Source organism: Gobio gobio (assembly GCF_949357685.1).
Source record: "Gobio gobio genome assembly, chromosome: 13".
Taxonomy (NCBI): Eukaryota; Metazoa; Chordata; class Actinopteri; order Cypriniformes; family Gobionidae; genus Gobio; species Gobio gobio.
The window spans coordinates 52,448,568-52,467,850 of NC_137106.1; the positions used below are offsets into that span (position 1 = coordinate 52,448,568).

At 39.6% G+C, this 19,283-nt stretch overlaps 1 protein-coding gene across 1 annotated transcript in view; it reads left to right on the forward strand.

Annotated features, from left to right (window-relative positions):
- The window catches only part of esrrb (estrogen-related receptor beta), a gene marked incomplete at both ends in the record, with an annotated part of 117,380 nt that overhangs the window by 36,908 nt on the left and 61,189 nt on the right, over positions 1-19,283 (forward strand). The window contains 1 exon segment of the mRNA XM_079832789.1: positions 4,883-5,304. Within this exon segment, the coding sequence (XP_079688915.1) occupies positions 4,883-5,304 (422 nt within the window).

The window sequence follows — 19,283 nt, forward strand, 5'->3', positions numbered from 1 at the left end:
CCGGCCCCCAGGTGTGTCCACAAGGTTTAAGACAAACATTAAGTTTAGTGATGTCCATTATGATAATACAGCCAGTGTGTGTGTTCCTTCACGAGGCCGTTTGCGCTGTTCGCTGTGACTAAAACATACTTATTATAACTGGATAATAACTAGGTACTAACCCCTATATTAGCCAGTATCTTCTTAGGTAACTACACTGTACGTGCACATACTGTAAAATAAAGTTAGCATATTGAATTATTGGAATTAATATTAGAAATGTCGCTGTTTTTATCTTTTGAGAGAAGCTTTTTGAGGTTGTACCAGTTTTCATGATGAAGAGCTACATATTGAAAACATCATATATTTATCACATATAGATGATAAATTTAATAAATCAGGAAACTATATGAGGTAAAATAAACCCTGCGTATGAGTTGAGGTTCTCTTGATTCGTGCTTATGTGAAAGTGCAACAATGTAGAAAGAGATTTCTAAAATGGCAACATTCACACAATGAATAATAACTTAAAAGGAACATGCCGACTTTTTGTGACTTTATCTTATTCAGAGTTAGATGAATCCATACACATCATTCTCATCTCCATGCCATAACTCTGTCTGACGCACCCACCGCTAACCTAGCTTAGCACAAAGACTGGAGGTAAACGGCTCCAGCTAGCCTAGCTTAGCACAAAGACTGGAGGTAAATGGCTCCAGCTAGCCTAGCTTAGCACAAAGACTGGAGGTTAATGGCTCCAGCTAGCCTAGCTTAGCACAAAGACTGGAGGTTAATGGCTCCAGCTAGCCTAGCTTTGCACAAAGACTGGAGGTAAACGGCTCCAGCTAGCCTAGCTTAGCACAAAGACTGGAAGTAAATGGCTCCAGCTAGCCTAGCTTAGCACAAAGACTGGAAGTAAATGGCTCCAGCTAGCCTAGCTTAGCACAAAAACTGGAAGTAAATGGCTCCAGCTAGCCTAGCTTAGTACAAAGGCTCACGTTGGTTATGTTGACTGAAGTTAGCCTATTTTCAGGCGCTGTGTAATATCATTGCGCCGCTGCACTCATGGGACGGCTCACAGCTCTTGATTATTACGCAGGAATGAGAATATAGTTCCTAGCCATATCGGTCTAGAAAATCGAAACTTTAGATTTTCCGTCTATCTTAGTACACGATGTAAATATACACATCACAACATGTAAACAGGAAATTGTTGGCGTTATTTTGTCACTTATTGAGTAGTAGGCTAGCCTGAGCCGTTTACCTTCAGTCTTTGTGCTAAGCTAGGCTAGCTGGAGCCGTTTACCTTCAGTCTTTGTGCTAAGCTAGGCTAGCTGGAGCCATTTACCTCCAGTCTTTGTGCTAAGCTAGGCTAGCTGGAGCCATTTACCTCCAGTCTTTGTGCTAAGCTAGGCTAGCTGGAGCCATTTGCTTCCAGTCTTTGTGCTAAGCTAGGCTAGCTGGAGCCATTAACCTCCAGTCTTTGTGCTAAGCTAGGCTAGCTGGAGCCATTAACCTCCAGTCTTTGTGCTAAGCTAGGCTAGCTGGAGCCATTTACGGCCAGTCTTGAGAGTGATTTGTTCCTCTGTATTGTTGTTGTTGTGGTGTGACTTCACTGTTCTCCGAGAATTAGAGAGGCATTATAGTTATTGTCTAAAACAGTGTTTCCCAACCTTTTTTCGGTCATGGCACCCTTTGAAAATGTTCTCCATTTTGTGCACCCCCTATCATACGTTACGCTAGGGGTGTAACGGCACAGATTGCTCACGGTTCGGTTTGTATCACGGTTTGAGTTTCACGGTTTTGGTACGGTTCAGTATTCAGTACTATATTCATGGAAAAAAGGACTACTGTCAAATAAAAATAAAGAAAATAATACGAACATATAATTTAAATACAAGCAGCAGCACAAATAAATACTATTGAGTAAAGATACTAATAAAATCAACTATGCTTTTCAGGTTTTTCAAGTACGTCTAACATTAGTTTTTAGGTACAGAAATTGATCAAATGTAAAATAACATTGTATATTTGAGTGTATAAATTAAAGATTAATCCTATTAAACTTACAAAAGCATTTCAATCAAGAGCAGTGAGTGATGTCCTTGTCTTTTGTTGTTTGACATTAAACAGACAGCAGTAAAGGCGACTGCCCCTTTAAGACCAAATGCTCGGATATGCGTCGTCTTTCTCGACTATATTAAGTTTTCTTAAGGCATATTCAGACTATGTCTGCTAGAATATTCATCAAGATGGACATGTTGACATACGTTTTGTGTGAGTTTGTCTGTTCAAGAGCAAGACTTGAAACAGAACTCAATATTTGCGCGCTGTGAGACGTGTGCGCGCTTTCGGATGAAATTTTCACACAGTGCGCGCGACTTCTCAATGCTCAACATTGCATTGAACAAAGTTTACAAAGAGAGAATTATTTGAAAAATTTGAAAATATATATATATTAGGGCTGGGCAAATTAACGCGTTAACGCGGGCGATTAATTTTTTTCAGCTTAACGCATTAAAAATATTTAACGCAAATAACGCAGCGTCTGTTTTTATATACATTTTTGCTTAGCGTTACATGATCACGCTCCTATTCATGTAAATGCTTTCAAGCGCAACAAGACACAAGAGAATGTGCTGTATGCCAATGTCCTGTCTGTGTGTGTGTGTGTGTGTGTGTGTGTGTCCTGTCTGTGAGGCTGCGTCTCATATCAGCTAATCAAGGGACACTCTGACACACACACACACACACACACACACACACTCGACGCATAGACAGACTCATGTCAGTTTCCTGCTCACATCGAGTTCTCTTTTGCTCTTGAACAAACAATAATAACAACACTGAGAATGTTGAGTATTCTAATATTAGGAGTCTTAAATGAGTTAAATAACGTCTTAAATGAGCTTAAAGAGTTGTGAAGAAATGAGATTCGCGGGACAGCGCGTCAGATCCGCATCATGTTCATCAGCGGCCGCTCTTAAAGTGACAGTAGCACTGATGATGCCTGTCATTAATGTTCATCAAAGAACAACGGGAACAGAGAAAGTTGTAGCTTTAATGATGATTCATCTATATTTCATTTATTATTTATGCAGTTAAGAAAGATAACTATTACATTTCTGTATATGTCTAACAGGGAAGGCCATGGGTAAATATAACATTTATTATTTTGGGTTTATGTAAAGATTGTTTGAAGTTCACTTAAATTAAAAGTTGTTTTTTTAAAGCCTAATAAATGTTGAAATTGGGAGCTTTCAGTTCTACTGTAATGTAACGTCATTAATGTTTCATAGAGACATCAGTGAGACTGGCCTTCATTCATAAAAACATGACAATACAACACATATTTAAAATATGCTGTCTTTAAATTGTTTATACATTAATTTGGAGAGTAACTGAAATTATTACAATATCAAAATATAAAAACTTAAAATATTAAAAACTTGTGATTAATTACAGAAAAAAATGCGATTAATTAGTTAATTTTTTTTAACCGATGCCCAGCACTAATATATAAATTTGCCCATTGGCCCCTGTCCATCATGTCCTCCTAATCATCCCCATATATACGATTGGCTTCATCACTCGGTCTCCTCTCCACCAATCAGCTGGTGTGTGTGTGGTGGGCGTTCTGGCACAAAATGGCTGCCGTCGCATCATCCAGGTGGAGCTGCACATTGGTGGTGGTTGAGGAGATTCCCCCCTTCTATATATGTAAAGCGCTTTGAGTGCCTAGAAAATCACTATATAAATGTAACAAATTATTATTATAGATGCACTGTATTAGGGATGCACGATATTATCGGCACAACATCGGAATCGGCCGATAAACGCTTAAAATATAAAAATCGGCATTGGCCGATATGAAAAAATTATGCCGATATGATAACGTGTTGATATGCGCCTGTAATAACTCACGTGTGCAAGGACTTCTATAGCGATAAGATCTCGTCAGCCGTGTGCTCATTCTTCAAGTGAAAACAAGCAAATGCATTGCATGTATGGTGATTTATATTGTCAGTTTTTAAATGCTGCCTTGAATTTGTGAATCAACGCAGGATTGCCAGGTTTTCACAACAAAACTAGCCAAAAACAAGCACAATCGCGTAGCGCACTCCCCACTCTATAGCGCACGCAGCAGCCTCTACAGCAGCTGAAGCTCCTCCAGGTCCTAGTGCCCGACTGGGAGAATGTTATATAGCCTATTTAGCGGAGGCGATGTTGTTACAGTAATAAAATGAAAAGTAGAATACACAAATAAATAGAAGTTACTTCTTTTTCTAAATAAATAAAGCAGTAATGATGTCAAAGCACAAGCATGGCACTTGTAAATTAAATACTTTTACATACAGTTTATTAATCTGTAATAAAATTTTATGAAATGGATGATAAAAAATAATCCAAGGAGCTCTAAAATAACTGTGAATGTTTTTATCTGAAGCTAAATACAGCATCAACTGATGCCATGCCACCCCCACTTCATGTGCACAAACATTAAATCCAAAAATAAAATATTTAGGTTACAACTGCATCTGTCTGGGTTGAAAAATTACTGACTTTATTATTGTTATTTTCAGCGCTTTTAATATACCGTTATTTTAAAAAAGAACTTTATTAACATTAATTTATTTTTAACAAGTATCCTTTTAGAAAGGAGACCTCAGAAATCTGAAACCAGAATGAAAAAAAAGCTTTTTTTTGCTCAAAATGGTGGTTTCCAAACAAATGGAAAAAAATAAACATATCGGTATCGATATCAGCATCGGCCAGAATAAGTTGAAAAATATCGGCATATCGGATATCGGCAAAAATCCACTATCGTGCATCCCTACACTGTATGAATGGAGACGCAGTGCGGTGACTGGAGATGTACTCAACATTAGTGTGTGTTTTTCAGGCTGCTGAACAGGATGGCTGCTGAGGAGCGGCACATGACGTCCAGCTGTGGCTCCTACATCAAGACAGAGCCCTCCAGTCCGTCCTCTCTGGTGGACACGGCCAGCCACCCCAGTCCCGGCGCGCATTCGGACGCCAGCGGCGGCTACGCCAGCGCCATCAACAGCCACTCCAACGGCCTGGACTCTCCGCCCATGTTCACGGCGGGCGGGCCCCTGGGGGCCGCGGGGAGCGCCTGCCGCAAGCGCTACGAGGACTGCTCCAGCACGCTTCTGGACGACCCCGGATCCATCAAGTGCGAGTACATGCTCAACTCCATCCCCAAGCGCCTGTGCCTGGTGTGCGGAGACATCGCGTCGGGGTATCACTACGGCGTGGCCTCCTGCGAAGCCTGCAAGGCCTTTTTCAAGAGAACAATACAAGGTAATCCATCGGCTGTGTGCTGCATGTTACAGAGCTCCAGGCTAACATTTAGAGCAGTGGCTATGCTTTACAGATGTGGCGCCAGCACCTGATTTGGCTGTTAGCATTACTCTTATTAAAGCTGCACTATGTAACATTTTTGCAGTGAAAAATCCAGACAACACTAGGCCAGTGTTGTATATTTTTTTTCAGTTGAGTACTTACAATATCCCAAATGTTTGCAACTATTTGTAAATCGTGAGATGCTATTTTACCCGAGGAACCGGGGCGTGGCCTGTCGATGACATCATATCTGCGTTAGTTTCTGGTTTTATTCTGCAGAAACGCTTTCCTCTCACTGCAGTTTGAACAAGTGTCATAGCAGCCGCTGAGAGAACGCACAGAGTAACGCCATCCCATCATCAACACACTCAGATGTGTGTAATATGATCATCAGAGCTGCGTTTCCTCACACTCATGAGCGGAGGAGCGGAAGTGCCGACTGTGGCATAATAAAAGTCCCGCTGCTCGCGAGGCGTGTGTTGCGTTCATCTTATGAACAATCGCTCCAGCGGTTCCTCAGCTCCACAACACTCGTCCTGCTCTGCTTCACTACAGTAACGCTAATAATCACATCAACATGATTTCTGCCCCGATTCCTAGGTGAAGACCACATGTCCCAAGAGTCTGCGCTCAAACGTGCCGTCATCAAACTACGCCTTTATTTTGAACAGGCGACCTCAAGCGGATGGAAATCTTACATAGGGCAGCTTTCAGTGTCCCATTGTTTTTCTATAGTATCACAGTGAACTGACCGACAGCTTCAGAGATAATAAAAGGAGCGCTCTTTACTTTTTCCTTACGTTTTCTGTCTAATTCAGTCACAATTTGAAGAAAAGTGTTTGTTTTTCATGAGACTTTGTGACTTCCTACTTTTTTCCATATATTAAGGAGTGGAAATGGCTAATAAGTCAATAAGTGCTCCTCTGCCGCCATCTACTAGTTATAGAGGTAATTTCATGTCTTTTTGTTTTTAAAGCTACACTGTGTGATATTTTCCCCCATCTAGTGGTGAAAGGGTATATGACCATCCAGTGAATTTTAGTTTCTGTTCCTCTCAATTCCGATTTCGTTTTAACTCCTACGGTGGCAGATTTAGTCCAAGATTAACATGGCTTCCAGTTCGACCTCGTCCACATTGGACACGGTGCCATCGAGTTTTAAAACGCCAAAGGCGAAGCTTGAATTTACGGGTATGTCCCTCTTTGGCTAATGTACTTTCAAGATGGAGGAGCAACATGGCGACACGCATTCGAACCCTCACCCATATGTATTTACAATGGCATATTATAAACTTACGAGAATACTTTATTACTTGAAAGAAGTAAATATACATTAATGAGCACATATATTTTTGAAAGAACTAAGTGTTTTTAGCTAAGAATAAACTAAAAAAGTTACACAGTGTAGCTTTAAAATAAAAGTGCTTGTTTGCTAGCCTAGAAATCTAGACGCACCCGAGCAGGTCGTCTAGCAACTCGCCGTTGGCTTGCGAGCTTGAAATACCAAACTCTAGTCAGGTCAATCACATCATGTATAGAGTCGGTGGGCGGGCTTAACATAATGACGACAGAGTTGTGACGGTTCCGCGTGAATTCCCTGCTAACAAAGAACAGCACTGAAGTCTTTCTTTAAAAAGTTTTGCCGACTGGATACGGCACAAGTTTAATCTATCGACTAGCTCCACTGGTGGGAAAACGCATGGGACTCAGCCACAACCCGCTTGTGATTGTCTCACCACTGATAGCGCTCTGGTTGGTTGTAGCGCTATCCTATTGCGTGCAGAGGGAATCTGACAGACATCCGTTTATCCCGCTCCTCGGATTGAGCCCTGCCAATGGTGTGTTCCCAGACCCAACATCTTGCTGTGGCTCCGGCTTGTCAGGCTACTTGTTTGCCACAAAGTGTTAGTTTTCCTACACCTTTAAACTTTTAGTTTTACAGATCATCACATATAAAATAACATAAAAAAATTATAATATTTAGAGATTTGAAGTGCAGGAAAAGTGTGAAGCCCTTGAAAGCACCTGAGAAGTGCTTGAATTTCACTCTCAATATATATTTGACTATTTCTGCCACAATACCATGGTTACAGTTAGCCTTGCTTCATTAAATCCATGGTGAATGTTGGTGATTCGTGGACTGAAAAGCCTTCTATAACTTGTTTGCTCATGGCCCAGTGTATCATGGATTCCACATCAGCGCGGTTTGATCTGATATCTGTGGTTTATAACAGAGAATTTGAATGCTTCTCACTAGAGCAATGTTATTGATATTGCAGCGAACACTGGATCTCCCAGCGTAGTAAGGCTGTCACATGATCGAGATCGGCTCCTGTTCTGAGCTGTCTATTATTGGTCCGAGCTGATAAACGTCCCGCTTTCGTTTGCCGTTTGATGTTTCTCATATGTAACAGGAATGGCAGCTCTTATCAGTTGGGCGCCGCGATGGAATCACCAGTGAGATCTCTAACATTTACAACAAAATTCACCCATTCGATCGCAGTCTGGAGACCTGTGTTAGCAGTTTGGAATAATTATAAAACTAATATTTCTCTATTAACTTATTTGATTACATCATTCTGAGAATGAGAAACGATGAACCGTGCATTGGCCAGTTGTCAATATGAAGACAATGTGCTTATTGACGTATCATCGTGACATGGACGTGATGTATGGTGTGGCGCCAGCGCTGACGTTCTAGTAATCAATCCATTTGATCGCCTATACGAGGTTTACTGTTACAGAGACATATGATCAGATGACCACACTGACCAGAGCGGATGAAATAGCCGTCTCTTCTCACTCCAGCACAGAATGGACAGAACAAGGCGTTTCACATGGTCAGATTTTGACTAGTGACATAAGTTCTGGTCCATATTGTGTCTTACTTTGGACACGTAAAGGCCTGTTCACACCAAGAACTATAACCAAAAAGATAACAATATTGATTATTTATTAGTATCTACACTAGTGGAAGATATCGTTCTGTTTATTGCATGCATGTGCTGCAGTTTCGGCATCTGTTGCATTAAATGCTCGAGCTGGATGGATTCTGATTGGCTGTCAATGTTTTTATCGTTCTTCAGTTGGAAATGATATGGAGAACGATATCTTTATGGTTATAGTTATTGTCCTTGGTGTGAACGGGCCTTTAGGCTTATTTTCACATGGGGGTAGGTTTAAAAACATCATTGTATTGCATTGCATTATATGTTTGAAAACTACAGATCATAAAACTAAGCATTAAATATCATCTTACTAAGACTTATTATTGACAGATATTGATATTTATATGCGTTTTATGTCAGTATCTGCTATAAGATCTCAATTATTTACATCACAAGCATCAGAATTTCATCCTTTTGTCCATATTAATATCAGCATATGATATCCAAATTAACATATTTTTGCTCAGTTTGAGTCTCTGAATAAACTTAAACTGTTTTTCCTCCATATTCTCACCATATCTGACTATATGAGCCATAAACGCCTGATGTATTAAATATGATAATAAACAGAAAACACTTGCAAACTCTTTATTTTGTGACATTTTGTCTTTCATACACTCTCAGACAAAAAGGTACAAAAGCTGTCACTGGGGCAGTACCTTTTCAAAAGGTACACTTTTGTATCTAAATGGTGCATATTGGTAACTTAAATGTCCATATTAGTACCTAAGGTGTACATATTATTACCTAAAGTGTACATATTAGTACCTTAAATGTACATATTAGTACCTAAAGTGTAGATATTTGTACCTTAAATGTACATATTAGTACCTAAAGTGTAGATATTTGTACCTTAAATGTACATATTAGTACCTAAAGTGTACATATTAGTACCTTAAATGTACATATTAGTTCCTAAAGTGTATATTTTAATTCCTAAAGTGTACATATTAGTACCTTAAATGTACATATTAGTATCTAAAGTGTACATATTAGTACCTTAAGTGTACATATTAGTTCCTCAAATGTACATATTAGTACCTTATTAGTACCTTAAATGTACATATTAGTACCTTAAATGTACATATTAGTTCCTAAAGTGTATATTTTAATTCCTAAAGTGTACATATTAGTACCTTAAATGTACATATTAGTATCTAAAGTGTACATATTAGTACCTTAAATGTACATATTAGTTCCTAAAGTGTACATATTAGTACCTAAAGTGTACATATTAGTACCTTAAATGTACATATTAGTACCTAAAGTGTACATATTAGTACCTAAAGTGTACATATTAGTATGTAAAGTGTACACATTAGTACCTTAAATGTCCATATTAGTACGTAAAGTGTACATATTAGTACCTTAAATGTTCATATTAGTTCCTAAAGTGTATATTTTAATTCCTAAAGTGTACATATTAGTACCTTAAATGTACATATTAGTATCTAAAGTGTACATATTAGTACCTTAAATGTACATATTAGTTCCTAAAGTGTACATATTAGTACCTAAAGTGTACATATTAGTACCTTAAATGTACATATTAGTACCTAAAGTGTACATATTAGTACCTAAAGTGTACATATTTGTACCTAAAGTGTACACATTAGTACCTTAAATGTACATATTAGTACCTAAAGTGTACATATTAGTACCTAAAGTGTACATATTAGTACGTAAAGTGTACATATTAGTAGCTTAAATGTACATATTATTACCTAAAGTGTACATATTAGTACCTTAAATGTATTAGTAGTAAAAGTGTGAACAAAAGTGTACCTTTTGAAAAGGTACCGCCCCAGTGACAGCTTTTGCACCTTTATTTCTGAGAGTGTATGTCATGCTTTATAGGGTTAAAGCCCTACTGTATTTATCAATCTTCAGCATGAATTATGACAGCCTCTGAATCACGGAGATTTCTGTCCATCAGTGACACAAACACGCCATCACTCTCGTAACTCTCACGCCGTCAGGTGTTTAAACACACATTGGCTGCGTCGTATCGGCTCTGAACAGTCTATGTACCTTTGTGAAGGCAAACAGTCACAGCTCATCCAAAACGCTGCTATTTGCGCTGGAAACACGAGCGGCGTGCCTCAAGTCACATATTTAGAGTCTGGCTTAAAAAACACAGCACTCGCGGCGAGACACTCGAACGCACGAGCAGAATTAAGAGGAGGAGAGTTGCAGAAAGAAAGAGAGCGTCTTAGACGTCTCCGTCCCCCCTCCTCACTTTGTATTGTCAGATGGCAATTTCCCCCCTCTATCGCTCTGTTCTTCCTCTTGGAGCGCTGCCTGTAATGGAGCTAATCTAGAGCCGTTTGTCCGAGCCACAGGAGTTTTGTCAATAACAATCAGCGTTCAGCAGGAGTAATTAAGGCCGAGCCTTTTCATTAGGCCGGGGGGAGGGGCTTGTCTCCGGGGACGACCGGCGCAATTAGAAACGCAGGCACGCGTCGCCGGGTAATTTCAGCCGCGGCCGGGAAGAAGGGAAAGGAACCGAGGACTTTCTTTAGATTGAAGAGGGACTCGTTTTTGTCTCGTGCAAGAGCCCAACGACTAATGGCATAATAAGCAGACGAAAGGCTCGGGATTTTAGGCAGAAAGAGACAAGGGCAGGTTGAGAGGAGGAAGAATAGGGCAGACGATGAGCGTTTGACAGAAGACGAGAAGAGAGGCATAAGAGATGTGGATTAGATGTGATTAAGTGAGTAAATAACAGGGCCGAGGTTGAGGGTTTCCATCCCGACTGATCCGACACAAGAGCAAACGCCGCTGCTGGACAAGTTCAGGAAAACTGGAGACATTCGTTTGGGAACACTTTATGTTCCAAGTAGGGCTGCACGATTAATCGAAAAAAAATCACGATCTCGATTCAAACATAAATGCGATCTCATTTCTTAATGTTGGCGATTCACTTCCGTGTAATTCCCTCAGATCATGCTGCGTTCACGCGTTATTGGTCACACCAGAGCTTGTCACACTCACACAATAACAAAACACTAACCAATCAATCATAAATCTCCACTTCTCTCCTCTCCCTCATTGGCCATGTTTCGCTGTTACTGACGTGTAACAAGACGGCAGAGCAGACCTAAACGGAGTCAGATTTGTAGCGGTAAGAGGTAAAAATTAACCGCAAACTGTGCAGAGAGAGAGAGAGAGCGAGAGACCTTGCGTGTGTGTGCTGGTGTGCACCTAATGAAGCGCATGTAAGACGGAGAGCGTCCTGATTGGCTTGCTTCGGTAAGTCAACCAATCAATTGTCAGTGTGGGCGGGCTTTTATCTCTTCGCCCGAACCGAATTAATCAGTTCAGTGTATCTAGAAACTGGAGCGCATGGCAGAGGGAGAGTGCCCCAAAAAACGAAAGTATAAAGTATAAACATAATGACAATCTTGCACGCTGTACAGTTTGTTACTGACATGTTATGGTTGAGTTAAACAAGTTTCATTTCATGTGCATATTTTTCAGGTCGGCTAGTTGCCAAGGCTACATGAAAACAACAAACTCCTTAGACCTGTTTAAAGTTGCAATGAAATATAAATAAAAGCAGTTTACATAAATAGTATAAGCAAACTACGCCTTTGTTTTGAACAGGCGACCTCAAGCGGACGGAAAACTTACATAGTGCACTTTTAACGAACATTCGACGAACGTCCAACTAAAACATTACAGGTAAAAAGGTACACGGACAACACGTTTTGAGAACATTATTAAAGACTAGATAACTTTGAACAAACGTTCTATTAACGTTACTGGAAGAACGCTTGTTCAAAACTTTGAGAGAACATTCGGAGAATGCTTTTATTAGTTAGCTATATTAATTAACAGGAACTAACAATACAACACTTCCAAAGAATTGATTAATCTCAGGTAATGTTAATTCATTTGTTAATAAAATCAAAAGATATATCTGTTAACATTATTTAATGCACCTGAGCTAACATGAATAATTGTATTTTTGATGAATAAATACTTTAACAAATGTTTGGCTCTTTCAGGGTTTCTGCGGATCGTAAAAAGCCTTAATTCTCCTTTACGGTGCATTTTCACACCGGACGCGACTTCAGCGGATAAATCGCGCTATTCGCATGTAGTTGAACGCTTGAACATTTTGAGTTTACTCGCTTCATTCGCGCGTGACATTCACTTCACAACAGACGTGAATTCGCCTCATGGGAGGGGCTTCTGCCAGCGGCTCGTCTCGTTGTGAAATGGCTGACATGGATTGTTTTAAAATACGGTGAATAAGCTTAATTTGCCGGCTTTAGCTATAGCTTGTAGTCTCAATATGTAACGTTATTGCTCAAATTGAGTAAAGAGCGCTTTTACAACTCACCAGACTGTCCGACCTCCTCACTCACTTTCTTCCAAGCAAGATCCTTTTTATTCCTGTTTCTATAAAGTATGAAGATGTATCGACTGCTCCGGGTATCCACAGAGTATAGTTCCTGCCATATCGGTCTAGAAAATCACAACTTTTAATTTTCCGTCTGTCTTAGTACACGATGGAACTACAGAAGAGTCAAGTTTTAAATATCGAATATATCGAAAGTCTTTGGTCATTTTTGAGCGAGATGCTAACGGTCTAATCAGATTCAATGATCTATGCTAAGCTATGCTAAAAGTGCTACCGCCAGACCCGGAGATCGACTGAATGGATTCAAAAACGGTAAAACTCAACTGTTTAACTCTAGAGGAGACGGAAATTAGTGAAATAGTGGCGTGTTCCTTTAAGAGAAGTTCCAAGTGCTGAACCAGAGGCAACACTGATCTCCATAATGGTGATTTTTTTATTTTTTGGCTTGAGAAAATGGCACTCAAACTAATCAATTAATCTGAACTTGTGTTTTCTGAGTAAATACTATAAAAACTATAGTTTTACAAATACATTAAGACATTAAGTAAAGTAAACGATAAAACTCAACTGTTTGACTCTAGGGGAGACGGAAAATGAGTGAAAAATAGTGGCGTGTTCCTTTAAGAGCATGTTTAGATGCAGAGCTAGTCTTGCGAATGCAGCTTACTTGCATTTCAAGCGTAAACCCTTTATGTTTGCAAATCATATTTAAATAGAATATTGAGTTCTTGAAATATCTTGGTTTGTTTTATTGTTCATTCATAATAAATGAGATTTCTACTCTCATGAATGTTCAATTCTGGTTCTGGACAGAAAGAGGATTTGTAGTTCACAATTTAGAGGCAAAAATCAGTGTCTATCTAAAGATGAAATGGATGTGTACAAGCACATACAGAGATGAACACGATCCGGTTTGCTTTCACTGAAGGCGTTCGGTCATGCTTATTTCAACCCTCCAGCACAAACAGAGCTTGTAAAGCAGCACATGGTGATCGTTCCCTCAGTCAGAGCTGGTCATCTCCTGACCGCTGTGACCCGCCCATCGCCCCAAACACCTCCGCGAGCCCTTCCTCAACACAGGTGTAAAGTTGGAAGCTCCATCTCTTTCCTCTGTGAAGTAATGGATCCTGACAGTAAACCTGTAAAAGTCAAGTTAGATTTTGATGAGGAAGACCTTCCATTTTACTGTAATTTACTTACTTGACCCGAGGCTCTCCCCAAACCATGGCCTGGCACCGGTCCTGAAAAACCATCAAAGAAATGAAAGCGGATAAATGTTGAGAAGGGGACTTTATTTGTCTTCTCCAATCGCAAGACTTTTATTTTAAAAATATAACTTTTATAGGACTTCTGAGTAGATCCATTCTGAGACTGAAGCGATTGCGCGCTCGTCTTCGGCGTTGCATCATTTCTGAGAGTTTCCTCTTGTTTACTAATAAAATCTTTATATGATATGAGTGAGAAATATTTCATTTCTGAACCATTTACAGTCAGGGCTACATGATTAATCAGAATAAATCTATATTAGGGTATTAGGGATATTGCTTGGTGCGATTATCAAAGTGCAAAGGCTGTGATTTAATGAAATAAATAAATGCGCTGTGTGTTTCAGTGTGAAGCGCGGCGCTGTGTCTATTCACACGCGAGTGGCTCATGATCCGGTGTCTCCGAGTGGCTCTGTTCACAGTAAATGCTGCTGATTTGAATGCTTATAATGTGCATTTGAAAACACACCAAGTGCTTATAAATCTATAATCTATATAAATATGTTGTCAACAAAAGAGAAGTTACTCTCCTTCCTTTAGCTTTCCACCTACAATAAAAGCTCAATGATTTAAAGTCATGAAACAGAAGTTGCGCTGGTCTTTTCTTCTCTATTGTGCCGTATATCCGAGTGAAACGCCTCCCAAACAAGAACAAATCTAGGGGCGGGGCTTGATTGTGTCTGTGGGGAATTGATTGGATGGTTGTGGTTTGCTATTGGCTGATCTCATGTGAGTGACAGAGAAGAGATAAAGTTATTCTGACTCAAGATTACCAAGAATAAAAAAAAAAATGTGTGCACTGAGAAATCATTCACACTAAACAATATATATACATTTTTTTTTAATATAAAATAAAGAATTGCCATTTTTGATTTCATGGTGACTTTAATGTCTGAAAATTAAGGAATTAAGACAGCCATAAATATTAGTGTTGCAATTTTACAGTTATACTTAAATACTAAATAACATTAATAATATTATATTATTTTGTTCTTATAATAAATATACATTTTTATTTTACAGTGAAATATTACAAGAGTAATAGGTGTTATTTTAAACATTTAAATATTTTTTTATTTGGATTTTATAGTCAAATTGATATAAAAACAAAATAATTGGTCAAATTTTGCAGCCCTTCAAACAAAAGCGTTTTAAATTACAAATTTTTGTCAGAAAAATTCATTTTTGTCCATCCAATTGTGCGACACTAACCAGGGTATTAAAAAAACACGACGCGCCTATAAACTGAACATGTAATACCAAGCGGCTCCTCCTGCAGTTTCTCTTGAAGCCGATACGGAAGTGAGTTAAACTGCAGTTGATGGACTGGCCACTAGAGACAGACTCCAGAAGGAGCAGAATCTCATTGAGCTCATGTTAAAATGGCCAACTTTACAGCAGAAGAACACATGTTTACAGTCTGGGACAAACTGTGCTTTTGGTCTGTACGGCTAATGTTGCCCTTCATGACGACTGTGAGGGGGGAATTATTTTATAACTCATTCGTTTACATTATATAAAGCCTTAAAGTTCTGCATAATTAAGGGCGTGGCCACTTTGAGTGACAGGTGGATTGTGGTTTGTCTGCTGTCTGTTAGTCATCACGTCACCTCAGCTCCGCCCACGTCCCGCCTCTTTGCCCATTTTCTGTTATCTGGGAGTGACACGATGACAAGATGGCGACGGCCAGCTCGACCCGACTTTACTCTTCAGAACTGCTCTTCAGATCCTGTGGGTGACGTCACGGACACTACATTCATATTTATTTACAGTTTATGTGTAATACACACGCGTTCGACATCACAGTTTTCACTAAGACGTCATGTTTTTGTTGTTTGCATGGAGATGGTAAAGGCATCATTTTCAAAACCTTGCACTTTGCAACCCGCAATATCGGCCTAGAAAATCACAACTTAGTCTTAGTACATGATGTGACTACAGAAGAGTCAAGTTTTAAATAGGAAAAATATCCAAACTCCTTGGTCATTTTTGACGGAGATGCTAACGGTCTATTCAGATTCAATGATCTATGCTAAGCTATGCTAAAAGTGCTACCGCCAGACCCAGATATCGGCTGAATGGATTCAAAAATGGTCAAACTCAACTGTTTAACTCTAGAGGAGACGGAAAATTAGCCTATTTTCAAAAAAGTGGTGTGTTCCTTTAAGCATAAGTCAAATAAGGCCTGGTCCAAATCGCCGTTTGTTGAACTGGGCCAGACAGGAAGAGGTGATGTGGACCTCGGAGCGTGTTTCAGAGGCAATAAGAGCCATCCGTCTCTCTCGGCTCATCTGCACACAGAGTGTGCCAATCAGACAGCCGGGATACGCTTACCAACACTGCAATTCAAGACGTATCCTGCCGTAATGATCCCACAGGGACACATCCCAGAATAGGAAGTTTCAGCCTTTCCTTCTCCAGAAAATATGATAGGATAAAGGAGGAACGAATCTCTGCTCGCTCTAGCTGTGGGAAAACCAATTCATGAGCCGAAATGTGGAATCGCACAGGAAATGTGTTTGATTAGAGCTGTTTAGCTGCTCGCGACAACAAATGGGAAAACAGGAAGAGGTTCAGTCGTTATCACACTCATTTCCACACCTTTATTTACCCCAAACCCAAAGAGATCTGCTACATTTGCATACTGATTTGTATAACCCAGATAAAAAGCTGAATTTCTAATTATTTAATACATCTTGGGACCCTCCGCTTGATCTGTGCAATAATGTTAACATAATTGCATAAGTTGGGAATGGGGGATGGAAGCGTTTGAGGAATATTTCAGAAAGCAGAAGAGCGCTGATAATGTACACGCTCTGTATATGAGGTTACTGACCGCTTCGTTCATATCTGCACAACTGCACGCTATCTCTACTAATCCATTGCCATAAATAAAGGCATGCATAATTCATTAAATAAGTTAGATTTGGTCCTGAGAAACACTGATGCCGAGAGATAAAAGTAGTTCAACGGCAGGCAGGATGCTCTTTTGTAACATAATAATAATAATAATAATAATAATAATAATAATAGTTGTACACTGCAGGTAGTTCTGCACATTGAAGCTTCTTATAGATAAAATACAATTTAGAAATTATACATATAATTTTTTGTGGGGTTTTAAAGACTAGCAATCAGCAATATAATCAATTCAGTGCACCTTACACTATCAGATTTTAATAAATTGAGATGAATGATGCCACTAACTTTGCAACATTGTCACTAAATTGAATCTTATCAACATTAAACTGAATTGGGCTGAAAAATGACTATTGTCTTCTCTAGAGCTGCTTTATAGCTGAAAAGATTTATTTATATTAATTTATTAATTACTGTCAAGCTGCTTTGAAGCGATCTGTACCTTAGCAACCGCATAGCAAAACCCTAGAAATTACCTTGAATACCCTAGCAACCACATAGCAGCACCATAGCAACCACTTCAAGTACCTTAGCAACCACATAACAACACCCTAGCAACCACCTCAAGTACCCTAGCAACCGCATAGCAACACCCTTGGAACCACACCAGCCGTGTTAGAGCCGTAAATGTAGTTGGCTGGTACTCTGGTGGCTTCGTGTCAAAGCTGCGCTGCTTTGAAGCGATCTGTATCTTCTTTGAAGTGATCTGTACCCTAGAAACCGCATAGCAACACCCTAGCAACCTCAAGTACCCTAGCAACCGCATAGCAAAACCCTAGGAACCACACCAGCCTTATTAGAGCCGTAAATGTAGTTGGCTGGCACTCCGGTGGCCTCGTGTCAAAGCTGCACTGCTTTGAAGTGATCTGTACCCTAGCAACTGCATAGCAACCCCCTAGCAACCTCAAGTACCCTAGCAACCGCATAGCAACACTCTAGGAACCACACCAGCCGTGTTAGAGCCGTAAATGTAGTTGGCTGGCACTCCAGTGGCCTCGTTTTAAAGCCGCGCTGCTTTGAAGCGATCTGTACCCTAGCAACACCCTAGCAACCAACCCAAATACCCTAGCAACAAAAATAGCAACATAGAGCTGCTTTATAGGTCAAAATTAATTTGTTTCATAAATAATGAATTTAGCAACATTAATTATTAATATTTATTTATATCAATCTATTACTGTGAAGCTGTTTGACGCGATCTGTACCCTAGCAACCGCATAGCAACACCCTAGAAATCACCTTGGATACCCTAGCAACCGCATAGCAACACCCTAGCAACCACCCCAAATACCTTAGCAACCAAATAGCAACATAGAGCTGCTTTACAGCTGAAAATGTATGTTTCATAATTAATTAATTTAACAACATTAATTATTCATATTTATTTATATTCATTTAGTACTGTGAAGCTGCTTTGAAGTGATTGTAATTTGTAAAAAGCGCTGTAGAAATAAAGATCACTTGACTAGTGGTAAATCATTATATCCACCCATCCATCCATCCATCCATCCATCCATCCATCCATCCATCCATCCATCCATCCATCCATCCATCCATCCATCCATCCATCCATCCATCCATCCATCCATCCATCCATCCATCCATCCATCCATCCATCCATCTATCTATCTATCTATCTATCTATCTATCTATCTATCTATCTATCTATCTATCTATCTATCTATCTATCTATCTATCTATCTATCTATCTATCTATCTATCTATCTATCTATCTATCTATCTATCTATTCATCCATCCATCTGAATGTCTGTCTGTCAAAAAATCTAACTTTTTAAAATGACTAAACTAAAACTTAAAACCTTAAAACTTAAACCTGCTAAAGCTACTTGAAACTTTCAGGTCTAGCTTTCTCAAGCCAACTTCAAAGCTTGTTTTACAAACTTCACCCTTTTAATTTGATCACGTTGCACCAGAAGCTGCACTTTTTTAAAGTCGGCATGAAATACATGCGCTGTGTGTTTCAGCGAGCAGCTCATGATCCGGTGTTTTCAGCGTCTCCGAGTGGCTCTGTTCACAGTAAATGCTGCTGATTTGGATGCTTATAATGTGCAAACACAACATGCACCGTCTTCCCAAACTTGTAATCAATATAAAGCTGTTGATTTAAAGCCATGGAAGGGATGTTGCGCTGGTCTTTTCGTCCCTATTATGTCGTATATCTGAGTGAATCGCCTCCCAAACAAGAACAAATGTAGGGCGGGGCTTGATTCGTGGGGAATTAATTGGATGGTTGTGGTTTGCTATTGGCCGATCTCATGTGAGTTACAGATTGCCCCGCCCTCGTCATCAGAGAAGAGATGAAGTTATTCTGACTCAAGATTATTAACACAATAATAATGTGCACCGATAAACACTACAATATTACATTGTCAAATTCGATTGGACTATTTAAAAGTTACACACTCACGGAGGTAA